This window comes from Bemisia tabaci, chromosome 7 (genome assembly GCF_918797505.1).
Source record: "Bemisia tabaci chromosome 7, PGI_BMITA_v3".
Lineage (NCBI taxonomy): Eukaryota > Metazoa > Arthropoda > Insecta > Hemiptera > Aleyrodidae > Bemisia > Bemisia tabaci.
The window spans coordinates 919,968-932,495 of record NC_092799.1 but is presented as its reverse complement, the minus strand read 5'-3'; the positions used below and the strand labels follow the sequence as shown (position 1 = coordinate 932,495).

Sequence of the window (12,528 nt, the reverse complement as noted above, 5' to 3'; positions counted from 1 at the left end):
GGCTCATCTATAAAAACACTTATGTGTATTTGATACTATGGGTACTTACGTTGTTTCTAAACTTGAGACACAAATTTTAGTGCTCAATTGCAAAATGCAGTCCATTTGTGTAAGGATCTGTGTAAAAAGACCTTCTCCTCCGGAAGAAAATTGTTCTTAACTTTTTGCGAACACATGAACAACATTTTTCTACAACCTAAGAATTTTTGTCTTCAAGCTTCACGACAGTTTTTGAGATTTAGGATCAAATTTCCTGAGTAAAGGAATTTTGTCCCCAGAAAGATAGGTCTCCTCTTACAGATCTGGTCACTAGTAAAAGGGGCCCGGCATTTTTTTATAAAAGGTAGCTTCCACATGAATAATAAGTTTTCCTCCGCTCCAATAGCCTCCTGACTCATTTGGACCACATTTTGCAATTGGGAACTATAATTTCTGACTCAGTTTGGAAATAACTTATGAGCCATTAGTTTCCCGATGCACAAAAGTGTTTTTAAGGATGAGCCACACATTTTAGTTCCTAACTGCAAAATGTAGTCCATTTAACCCTTGTTTGTCACATATAAGTAGAACTGACCAGACGCTTAAATGTAAAACTTGTCTCCCGTACGAAGGAATGTAACTCCATTCCAAGGTCACCAAATTGACTCAAACAATTAATTTATTTTACAAAGTTATGCCTGTGCAATTTTCAGGCACAACTTTGTCAAACAAATTAATGAAAATGTGCCAGTGTAATTTTTATTTTAATTTTGCATGAAATCTCGGGGAAAATTATCAATGAAATTTCCAGTTAGGAAAATTCAAGATCCTCCTACTTAATATGCAATTTGCGAGGGGACATTTGGCAACATTGAAATGAAGTTACGCTCTTTCATGCGGGAAACGATGAGCTCTCTTAAGTTTAGCTTCACTGTGCCGAGGCAAGTGAACCGCCAAAACTTTCATTATTGCTATACTAGAGGTTGTTTTGCAAAACGAAAAAAATTCCGCCTGAGGTTACTGTTTTACGACTAATATTTATAATCCGTCTTGGTCAATTTTGCTCTTTCAATGACAATTTGTATTGAAAGTGTTGATTTACAACATTATGGTAGTAGTTTTTGTGTAATTTTTGGTTTGTTGGGTAGCCAGTGCTATGGGTTAAAATAAACTGTTAACTCACGTTAACTTGAAATTCAGGAACTTAATAGTCGAAGCTTTTCGGCCTCAGCCGTCGTCAGGACTTAGCAAAAAACACAGTTTGAGACAATAAATGATTAATTTTGATTAATATCAGTTCATACATATGATGAACGAGTGTGTTACGGTGTAGTTGTGTTTCATTGAGTTTCTTATTGATTCAACGTTATTTCTACCGGAATAAATGATGAAAAATGGACGGCTCGTGCAGTGGCGTGGCGCGCTTTGCGATATATCGATTTATCGGCCATTTAAACCTATGGAAAAGGATCGATAAACAGGGTTTTCGTAGCGAACACCTTAATAATTGATTTTTCACCATGGATTTAAATGGCTTAACAATCGATATATCGCAATTCACGCCACGCCACTGGGATCGCAAGTTCTTCTGTCCTCAGGACTTTTGTCTAGGAATGAGATTCTTGATTATAAATAAGATGTTCAACATTTTTCTATTGCTCACCATTTTGAGACTTATCCTAACTTCGAATGAAGTGACCGAATCACTTCCTTCGTAAATTCTCTGTCTCGGTGACGGAGTGTGCGTTTGTCTTCTGAAGCACTGTCAGAAGTCTATTACTGGCTACTAGATTCACTGGGGATCAAATAGACTATATTCTACGATAAAAAAACTACTATTTACGGCTCATTTGTGAAAGTACCTCTTCGTATAAGGTAAAATCAAAGTTTGAGGAGAGGGAGAAGAATAGAAAGAGGAGGAAGAAGAAGATGAGAGAAAGAACAGGAAGAAAAGAGAGAAGAGAGGAGAGAAAAGAAGAGACATGGGAGATGAAGAAGAGAAGAATAGAGAGAACATAAAAGAGAATAAAACAGTGAAAGCACACAGTAAAACAGTGAGAGGGAAATTGAGAAGGAAAGCGAGAAGGAAAGCGAGAAGGAAATTGAGAAGGAAATTGAGAAGGACATTGAGAAAGAAAGCGAGAAGGAAAGCGAGAAGGAAAGCGAGAAGGAAAGCGAGAAGGAAAGCAAGAGGAAAAGCGAGAAGAAAAGTGAGAAGAAAATCGAGAGGAAAAGCGAGAGGAAACGTGAGAAGAGAGAGAAAAGGGTCTGGTGCCGGAGCCTCCTCGTGGTGGACCTGGGACGGGTCTCTGACCCGTGCCAAACGCCGGCAAATCTGTTGTGATTCTGCACCCTCCCTCGCCTCTGGTTGTTAGCCCATATCTCTTCACACATCGTAACGAGCAATTTAGGATCAAGCGCATCCTTGGTACGTTATTACCTTGGTTGTTAGCCCATATCCCTAATACGCTCGGGCATGGATCAACCACTTCCTCGGTGCCCTGCTTCGCGCGCAGCAGGGCTGTTTACACCTTGGATGTTAGGCCATATCCATTGCAGCCTTGGATCAAGCGGAACCTTGGTACGTTATTACCTTCGTTGTTAGCCCATATCCCTGGCTTACGGAAGAGATCAAGCGGAACCTGAGGAACATGAGGGGAACGATGATCTTCAGAGGACCACTGATAGTAGTTAGGCCATATCCTTGAACCGCGAGGTGCAAGGATCAACCGGTACACAGTGGTCTGAAAATCCCGATCTGTGACCGACTTTGCGCGATTCGTCAGTGACCAATTGCAGGGGTGACCGATCGAAGCCTGGCAATCCTGTACTGGTCAACCTCCGGTATCTGCCGATGCTTGCGCATTAAGTCTAAAGCCGTCATCCCCCCCGGGACACTTTAGACCAGGCAAAGTCAGAACCGGAGGGTCGGACACCTCTCAAACGGGCTGGTGGTTGAGGCGATGTTGCAGATTGAAGTAGGTTTTGATGCAGGACGAGCCGAATACTTCACGAGAGTCCCGGGGTCTCGTGGCTCAGGGTATTCTGTTCTCCTGGGCCGAACAAGCCGGACAAAGTTTCAGCAATCTCTATCTCTGTAGAGAGTATCCAGCTACGAGTTTGTTGTCTCACTGCTGGATCGCACGGTGGTAGAGGAGTTCCCTGCATTCGGTCATTGGCGAATTGTTCACTGTTGTGAGTGAGGGTGCGCCCAGAACGCCGACCCAACTCTTCATGGCATGAGATCTTGAAGAGGTCACTGGTTATCCTTACTAAATCTCACTCGACTAAACCTCTGATCTCGTAGGAACTGAGTAGATCCGTTGTGCTTCGTTCGCGCGGGAGTCCGTGTGAAAAAAGCAGAACGGAGAAGAGATCTTAAGGAGGAAACTGGTCGGTCCGGACCGGCTATAGGGCATCCGATCTCGAGTGAAACAAAGGCATGAGCCCCATGCCTTTGTCTTTTAAAATTTCTTCTCAATTTCTTCAAAATTTCTTCAAAATTTTGAATTTCAAATTAACGTAATGCCATGGGAGTTGTAAGTTGGACGATGGAAGCGTTGCCGTCTGATGTCGGTTCCTCCTCGTGGTGGACGGTGGAAACGAGGGTTTTACCCTCGGCTAAACGCCGACAAAATATGTGCTGGTTTGGTAGTAACACACACACAATTCTTTTATTTTTATCTGTTTACTTATTAAATTTTTTTTCTCAGTACTCGAAAAAATTCCAGACTTTTGGAGCAAATTCCCTGACTTTTCCATGTTTTCCAGGCCATTTTTTCCCCTGACTTTTCCAGGTTTTCCAGATCGCTGGGAACCTTGGTATGATATTTTGTATAAAATAGTATGAGAGTTTTTTTTTATTTTTTTTTTAGGAACCCTTAAATAACTAAACCATGAAGAAAATGTATTCAGAGGTCAGATCAGGTACAGTACAATTCATTTGCTAAAAACTCGTGTAAAAAGAGCACTATACGAGAGGAGAAGATCATGGATTTTTGAAAAATGTGATTGAAGACTGGATGAATTGAATTTACGATATTAAGACGTGTCGAGAGAAATTGAAAAGCAGACAGTTAATTGAATTACGAATTAATTTGTAGAAGCACGCGAACATGTACATAGAAGCTACGTATTCAAGCAAGTTAGGCTGATTAAATATTCAATTTGCTGTTTCCGTAAGAAAAGGAATACGTAAAAAGGTGGAGCTTATTCCCAAGATAGCTTAAAAGGAAGAACATTACGCTACGCCAAAGGCAAAAAAAGAAGGATTTAAGCCTGAAGGAATTTTTTCAGAGATTAAAAGTGATGAGACAGCTTTTGTGGCATAACTCTCGTTCCGGAGCTGTTCCTGACGTCCAACTAATCCCAGAAGGGGCTTAAATTCTGCCTTTAATTTCTCGTTTTACGCCACCAATTAGTCGCAATTTCCACCCGTCCCTCGTATAGTCGCTCCTCAACCAAACTTTCTGTCTCTTGAGAAAATTCAAATCTTTGAAGGGTCATCCTCCTTATTTCCGAAAATATAAGAGCATACCAAAACAGAACTAATTTTGATTTGACACATTTTACCAGAATTAGCCAAACTGAACCTCAAGGAAAAGTGACGGACGAAGAGGACCAGGAGAGAATATAGCGTTCCTATATTGGTAGATAATAAAATGGTTGTCGGCCTCTTGCGGTGTAGTGGTTGTAGCGCTAGCTCTATGATTGGGAGGTCCCGAGTTCGATTCCCGGCCAGGCGACCCGAGTTAGATGGTCTCCAACAATGGTTGCCTGGGACTGGTTATTCCGTTAGGACGGAGGGGGATGGGACTTAACAGTGCGGGATTAGCCCTTGCGGGCTATTTGAAGTGGTATTTTTTTTAATAAAAAAAACCGTTAAACGAACTTTTTTTTAAAATGTTGATGGATCAAATTATTGAAAAGTGAAGAATATTAGGTTGACACTTTCCAAGTACTCATTCCGACCATTCTCCTACAAAATTAGTAAAATATGAGGTTAAACTTGACAACGTTCGATGGCGCTTACGGTAATATCACCATATATATTTCCGTAAGCCTTTTCTTTGCGTCAAAATTCAGCGCAAACCGCCAGGCCGATCCGTGCGCGGGTGGTACCGGCTCGACCGTCCCGGTCCCCCGACGGCGGGAAAAATATAGGGATCGGCCGGCGTGCCCGGCCCCCCTCGCCCCCTCGGGAAAAACGGTTGTCACGTTGGTCCCGTCGGGAGATGCGCGGTTTTTCCTTTTTCCCGTCCTATTTTTCTTCGGTCTGATGACTCGGCTGCCCGGTTCGTTCGTTTCCTTGGAAATGGCCGTGGATGATGAATTTACTGCGGAAGCGTAGTGCACCGTCAACCGTCGTTGTCTCGCAATTTTAGCGGCTCTGGTGCTTGCACTAGAGCTGCTATTCCGGACGGTCCCAGTTGGGGAGTATCAATGCAGCATGTTACATTGTAGAGACCGCGCGTTGGTTGATGGGAATCGGCGCCATTTTCGGCTATGTTCCTTGTCATGACTTTATTTTATTGCATACTGTTTTATTGTTAGTCAATGCTATGTTGTGTATTGTATTTTTGGAATCATGGTGATACAGTCAACAATTCAAAACTTGTTTGTGCTTTTATCTCGTGATGGAAAAAATGTACTTTACGTTCAAAATTTGAAAATTTGAATTTTAAAGTTTTCGCGGTTAAGGAAGCTTTAACCACTGGGTTGGAGCTTCCTAGTCATATTACTTGATATCAGCTGATAGCAAACAAAGGTTACCAGGGAAACCGTAAACGTCTAACAACTATCGTGGCCATTGGGGCGATTCGACAGTTTGAATCGTTTTCGTTGATTGAATCGACAGTTGTCGGATTGTACATCAATGACAAAATGTGTCTAGGCCCTCATTCTTGACTACAACTACTGCCCCCAGAGCCGCTCTCCGACGCCAATGCGTTGGAGCTTCCTGCTTGTTTTTTGTCTTGAGTCAAGTAGAATCCGTGTTCAAAGCGTGGGCGTCCTGCGAGGCGTGGGCATGTTTTTCGCAACCCCTCCTTGCGGCGTATGGAACGGCGTGGCGAAATGCGACTGGTGCGTGATTTGCCGTATTCGTTTCGACGGAGCATTTACGATGTTAATGGAAGAGATTCTTATAAATTAAATTTATTGAGATATATTAATACTGAAGCTTAATATTGAAGAAATGAATTAAGGACGGACATTTTGAAATACCGCAATAGAGATACGTGGTTTCGCACTTCAGTCACTGCGATACGGACATCCATCAAGTTTAAATAGTTGCATCAAGTCCCCGTCACCGCCGACCAACGCGTTTGTCGATCGAATCAACTACAGGTATTGTGCGTAGGAGGTCAAAACGCCTTCAGTTTTTTGAACGCAATACGGACATCCGTCGAGGTTGTATAGTTGTATCAAGGCGCCGTAGCAAACGCGTCCCATTGTTTATCGTTACAAACGAATATAAGTTGAGAGAGGCCAGTCATAATGCCTTCAATTTTATACATACATATTTTTGGGCAAAATGAGAGACGACGTTTCTCCTTTTGCTACGTTGCAGACTTCCTTAGAAATTTTATTTTTCTTTCGAGAAGCTGGTCAACATAAAACTTAAATTCTCCATGATTTTTCGTATTCGATGGCAGAAGATTTGGTTCAAAATTATATAAGCTTTGGAAGCAGACAGAGATGCAAAAGCCACACAACTGTTGCACCTCAAAATGTTGGTCATGAAAATGGGGTTGGAGAAGAGGTCGCGAAGTTGGTCTTTGATTTCAGGCTCGGCAAGTCTGAGAAGACCATTACGACAACATCTGTTAAAATGGCCGTTCGCCTCCTCTTTTTTGAAATGCAAGGCATCACAATACTGGCACTTCACATTTATAAGTCCGAAATTATTTTCCGGAATAATTTAATGTTTCCAGATTATAAATTTAAATTGTTATTAAATGATGATCAATTCAAAATTCCAATTTCAATTTCCATTCAGAGCATGTTATATCTTCTTTCATAATTTATTGTCAATTCAAGTTGCTATTCAATTATAATAAATAACTTGAACGTGGTTGTTCAATGATCTCTTACGAGCAGTTCCCTTTCAGTGTTTAGCGGCCGCGTAGCGACCTCAGGCCCCTAGTTTCTGGTATAAAGACGTATTGATGAAGAGGAAGAGAGAGAATAGAGGCAAAGAGAGAGAAGACATCCATGCGAGCTTGAAGAGATGGAAATCTTTGACCACCAAATTGCGTTTTCTTGGCAGGAACTCAAATCCGGTAGACAATTGGACGTACTTATGCTAAAAGGAACTATGTTACTTGCAAATCCTATGCACATAGTTTCCTTTAGCATAAATACGTCCATTTGTGGTTGTGCCAACCGCTAACCACCATAACCCAAGGAGTTGATAAATTGAACAGTTTTCTCCGAACTACTCCGAGAGTCCAAACCTCATAATCCAAAGAATGATTGTTGCGCCAATCTTAAGCAAACTTTTGCTGTGAATGTACGTGGTGCTGCATGTAAAATTGCGGTAAATTTGTGGTTAGTAAAGCTCAAACTATCCAAACGAAGTTTCTTCCCAAGAATTCGACTCTAGATCATTTCTGGTTAACTCGGTCTAATTCTTACCCAATATCTTATGGTCCATTCTGCCTCCCTGATTAAAACCGTCGATTGAACCTTCAAGCGTTGCCAAATTTTCTTTGATAAAATTCGTTATGCTTAGGAAATTTTTGGACATTGATTTTTCAATTTTGCAGAGATTTTTATTCGTCATTTAATTTTAAAAACCCTTTGTCCACCAGTTAGCTCTAAATTAGTCATTTAGTCAAGCTAATGTAAACTTTCTTAATACGGTCATGGTAGGTGAAATACATAAATAAAAGGTAAAAAAAAATAAAAAAAATAAAGAAACCTGAATACCTAGGAGAATTTTTCATGTTTATCCACCAAAAAAGTGTTCTTCATGACGGAAATTTAGTAATATTTGAAGGTTCATACGACGTCCTTTCTTAGCACGGTAGCATCGGACTAAGAAATCAAACCTTACCGGTAACCGAAATCCACTTTCGTCGCATTTACCTTTCTAATGAATCTACGCTAAGTTGTTAAAAAATATCATGCACTTTAATTGGGAATGTTTCCAGACACGGAGAACACAGAGCATGCGCAGAGAAGATAGCGAGCGGCCAAAGCGAGAAGTCTACCAGGGGCTCAAAAGTTCGAGCGCTATAGAAACGGAGGGAGGGGCGCGGGGGGGGGGGGGCTCATTGTTGAAAACACTGGACAATGCAAAAAAAACCAGGTTTCATTGTTACGGAGCTACAGCGGAGCGGAGATTTAATATACGCTATCAATGAAGAGATGCAATAACGAACAAAAGTTGGGTTCAGAAACACGGACACGGAGATAAGTTTTTTGTTCTCGCTTGAGCTGTAGCGCAGCGGTAACGGGGTCCGAACTAAGTGGCCCCCGGTGGGAGCGGCAGAGGTGCTGATAGTCGAATCATCGCAGAGTTGCCATACACATTCAAACCCCATATAATCCGTGCCTCCCAGAATTACCCGAAGAACTTAGGGTAGAGTACCTATATTAAGAGAGTATGGCCACTGGGTCCCATGGAGAGGCTTAGGACCCAAAAATGGCGGTGCTTTGTTTTGGTTTTTGAGGATGGGAGGGGGGTCATTGCCAACTTTTGACGGTTATCACCAACCGCACTTGCTGCCAACCTTACTACATCTAAGATCATTTTTCTCAAAAATTGCACACGATTAGCCTTAAAAATATGTAAAAAAGTCGCAATAGTGCATTTGGGTAAACTTCTCGTTACGATAAGCAAAGACAACTACATTTTGAATCATTTTGCATTACATTAACTTTATGGCGTCCGCCATTTTTGGGTCCTAAGGGCTCCATTCAGCCTAAGATGGATGAGCCAATCAGAGGTGGTAACTCCAGTGGCCATACTCTCTCAATATAGGTACTCTAACTTAGGGGAGCCTCATAGGGGCCGGGGGTGCAGCTGAACTATAAGACGGATAACTTGAAAAGGGACGGAACGACGTATCTTGAGATATGTTTCTTTGTCACAAAATCAGTTAAAACACGTTGAACATATTAGAAATATCCTTGAACATTCCGTTGAGGAGGGAAGATTATTTATCATTGACAGTAATGTTAAGTTGAACTTGGAAACCTCCTAAGTGATCATTGTGTTTTACGTGAAGTACTGATCGGTTAGCATCCATGCTGAGAGGAAAATGTTGGTATGAACCGAAGTATGGTTTTCTAAATAGGCCTCATGTTTGATCCTCAGAACCCCACTTTCGGTCCGTGTAACTGCACTCTCGGTCCACGCTATCCAACTCGTTCTTTAATCTGGCTTGTGCTATTCAACTGTTTTTCAGCTCTCCGCCGTTTGGAAATTCGATAATAGGAACCAAAAGCACTGTGAAAGGAATTGAATCATGTATTAACTCAACACTATGCACAGGTTCATTCGACCAAAGTTTTTTAGAATACTCTGTATGATGGTTTCTCACCCTCTTTTATGGTCCATTAAGTCACACTTTGAACCATCCATAAAGTTGCACTATGAACCGTCCATAAATGAATAACTAGGACGCTTTTTCTGATTCTTAGGACTCTTTTCTACCAGCTAGTTCAAAGACAATCCCCGTAAGAAATAAATAAAGTTAGATTGACCCCGTTCCTTTACTTTTGGAGGTGAAAACGTGAAGAGATGTCAGAATTTTTGCGATCCTTCAACTCTGTAAAACATAGAAGGCAAAAGGCTCCCTTAAAGCTTGCCTCTAAAATCAGTGTTCGAAACTCACAGGCGCCAACGCGCCAAATGCGCCTAAGAAATCGGTCATGTCAGCTAAAAAATGAAGGCTCTGCGCCATCGTGGCCCCTAAAAATTGCCCCCCCCCCAAAAAAAAAAAAAATCCTAGTTTTTATGTTTGGTGATTTTTCGAAATTTCCCCGCTATTAGTTCTGTAACTAAAACATCTAGCGTCTGACTTTCACTAAATACGCCATGATACATGGGCGAAAAGTCAATTTGGACCCTGGAAAATCCTCAATGGCCCCTGAAAATCGAACTTGCGGCGCCACATGGCTCCTGAAATTCCAAGGTGAGTTTCGAACACTGTCTCCTTCTCGTAAGGGACCCATGAGGCACCAATATACCGATTCCCAGTTGTGTTACGTACGTAGCTACTGGACGAGGCTTTTAAGGGACACGTGCGGCAACCCTGCGGGTGATGCGGTTAAAGAGGTAGCAAAGCTTTTACCAGGAAAGATGATGAAGCGAGCTGCAATGAGCGAGGGATGAAAAGTGACGTCACTGGCTGGAGAAGCATGCGGCATGCTGTAGCCCGAGCAGGAAGGGACGAGAATCCAGAGCAGAGGGCGAAGGCCAGAGAGAGGAGCGAGAGGGGAGAAGGGCGAAGGGCGGGGGATGCGGGAGGGTCAAAGTGAAAGTGGTGGATTTACTCACTGGAAAGTTGTCCGTTGCGGGGAGGCGGGACGACCGGGTGCGGGGGCGAGTGAGGGGGTGGCTCACCACGCTGGGGGTGCCTCGAGGAGGGGCCTCCGGGTAGCGAGGCGGCGCCGGGGGTGCCGGGGGAGCCGGACTCGATACAACTCTCCGGCGGACTCGCCACTGGAACCACACCACAACACAATCGTCTATTACTCCGTGCTCAGCTCCATCCCCATCCCAAAACCCCCTCGCGTCGGCCGTTCAAGTAATACTTCAACTACTCCACCGGATCGCCCTTGTCTCACCTTACTTTGCGGCTCTAACAAGGGAGCAAAGAAGCGCCCAAGTCTTCTTTTACGCAAGCTTCCTTATTTAAAGGCTAAGAAAATCTGATGAAATGCATTTGTCCAGCTACTTTTCAAGCTTTCTCCATTATAATAATCAGAAAACAAGACTGAAAAATAAGGAACGTATAAATTCAGATAAAATGGGAATCACTCAAATCCTCCGTTATTTTCTGACTAATGGGGGGAAGGGATCAGGCCAATCTTAAGTAATTTCAAAGGAAGAGAAATTATCTCTTACGGGCACCTTACAAAGGAGAGGGCTGTTAAAAAATTTTGGCCAAAGTTCCCAACGTAGTACTTGAACGGCCTCTTGAAATGCATGCTTGGTCACAGAACAGGTTTCTTGACAGCTTTTCAGTACTAAAATTAGGGCTCCTCGAGGAATTTTCAGGAAGATCTCATTCGTGAAAGTAAGAGCTTTTACGAGGGTTTAAGGACTTGTAAACAATTTAAATTCGTAATCAAGTTTCTGCAGAATGGTAAGATGTTTCAAAAAATTGCCATTTAATTCGAGAACACGAGGAAACTGTTGACCCCTGCTTGAAACAAAACCTTGTTGTGAGAGAAGCCTTGGAATAAGATATGGATGAGGATCAGAGCCGGTTTTTGAGGAACAGAACATAAAGTCTAAGTTTTCAGCATTTACATGGTCATTTTCAAGGCTGAACAATCTACACTTCGAATAGGCTTTATCATCAAAACTATAGCTTTCAACTCGGAGGGCTTGTCTCATCAAAAAGGTTCATTTTAACCGCACGTAGTTGAGATTCCGATGTCCTAAGAGAAGGCACTAAAAATACCGCTCTTTTCGGAGGGATTTTTCATGTCTTCATTTTTTTTCTCCATTGCAAAAGAGAAAATACAGACCGTTGCTTTCAAACGGTCGTTAAAAAAAACATCAAATTACATCAAATTTGAAATCTCTCCAGGGTAGTCATCATGTAAAATGAGGAAATTTGAAAAAAATATTCTTTTTGAATTTTTAACTTTTACGAAAATCACAAAAATTCTAAAATAATAACAGGATCGAGGACGTTTGAGGGTGTCATGAACCTCGCAGAAAAGCGAAGTATGAGACCGGTGACCGTCAAGAAGATGAGGATCCTCACGCAGCAGAAACTACTTTAGAGGAACGATTCTCCTCATATTTACTTATGAATTATATTCTTCAGAGGAAGGTAGTGTTTTAAAAAAATAAAGACAAGAACAGGTAAACAAGTAGTCTCAACACGAAAAGTTGAAGAGCGGGCCGATATCGAGGTCTGAATTAAATGAGAGTACATCGATTTTGAAACTGGATAGAAAAAGAATAGGTATCTCGATTGCGAAGTCGTATATTTCCGAAAGCTCCAAGATGCTATTCTAGGCTACTTCCACCACACTGGATTTTTACAGTTTGAAAATTCCACTTATACGTCAAAAATACCTTCTGGCACAAAGTTTCCTGACAGGCGATCGACTACAAAGCATTTTAGGCCGCATCCACCGTCTTGGATTTTCAAATTTTGAAAATTTGAGAAGAAATCCAAGTTTCCCGTCAAAAAATTCCACACGGGGCCCAGTTTTACGAAAATCGATCCGCAAATCGTACAATCAGTAGGACTCTACCCAGTGGTAAACGATACCAGTCAATTTACAAAGATTAGGGCGCCTTCAATCCCGTATGATACCGCGCAATACTTCCGAGGTGGAATAGTTGCTCAGCGC

The 12,528-nt window shown here is 42.2% G+C and overlaps 1 protein-coding gene across 6 annotated transcripts in view; it reads right to left on the bottom strand.

The window, feature by feature from the left end:
- The window catches only part of LOC109031971 (dual specificity calcium/calmodulin-dependent 3',5'-cyclic nucleotide phosphodiesterase 1A), a 423,891-nt gene that overhangs the window by 64,261 nt on the left and 347,102 nt on the right, over nt 1-12,528 (bottom strand). For 4 of the 6 annotated variants that reach the window (XM_072302257.1, XM_072302260.1, XM_072302258.1 and 1 more), the window contains exon 3: nt 10,490-10,654. The exons of the other annotated variants lie outside the window; for them this stretch is intronic. In XM_072302257.1, coding sequence (XP_072158358.1) covers nt 10,490-10,654 — 165 coding nt within the window. The remainder of the gene's footprint in view (nt 1-10,489; nt 10,655-12,528) is intronic. 6 annotated transcript variants of the gene reach the window in all.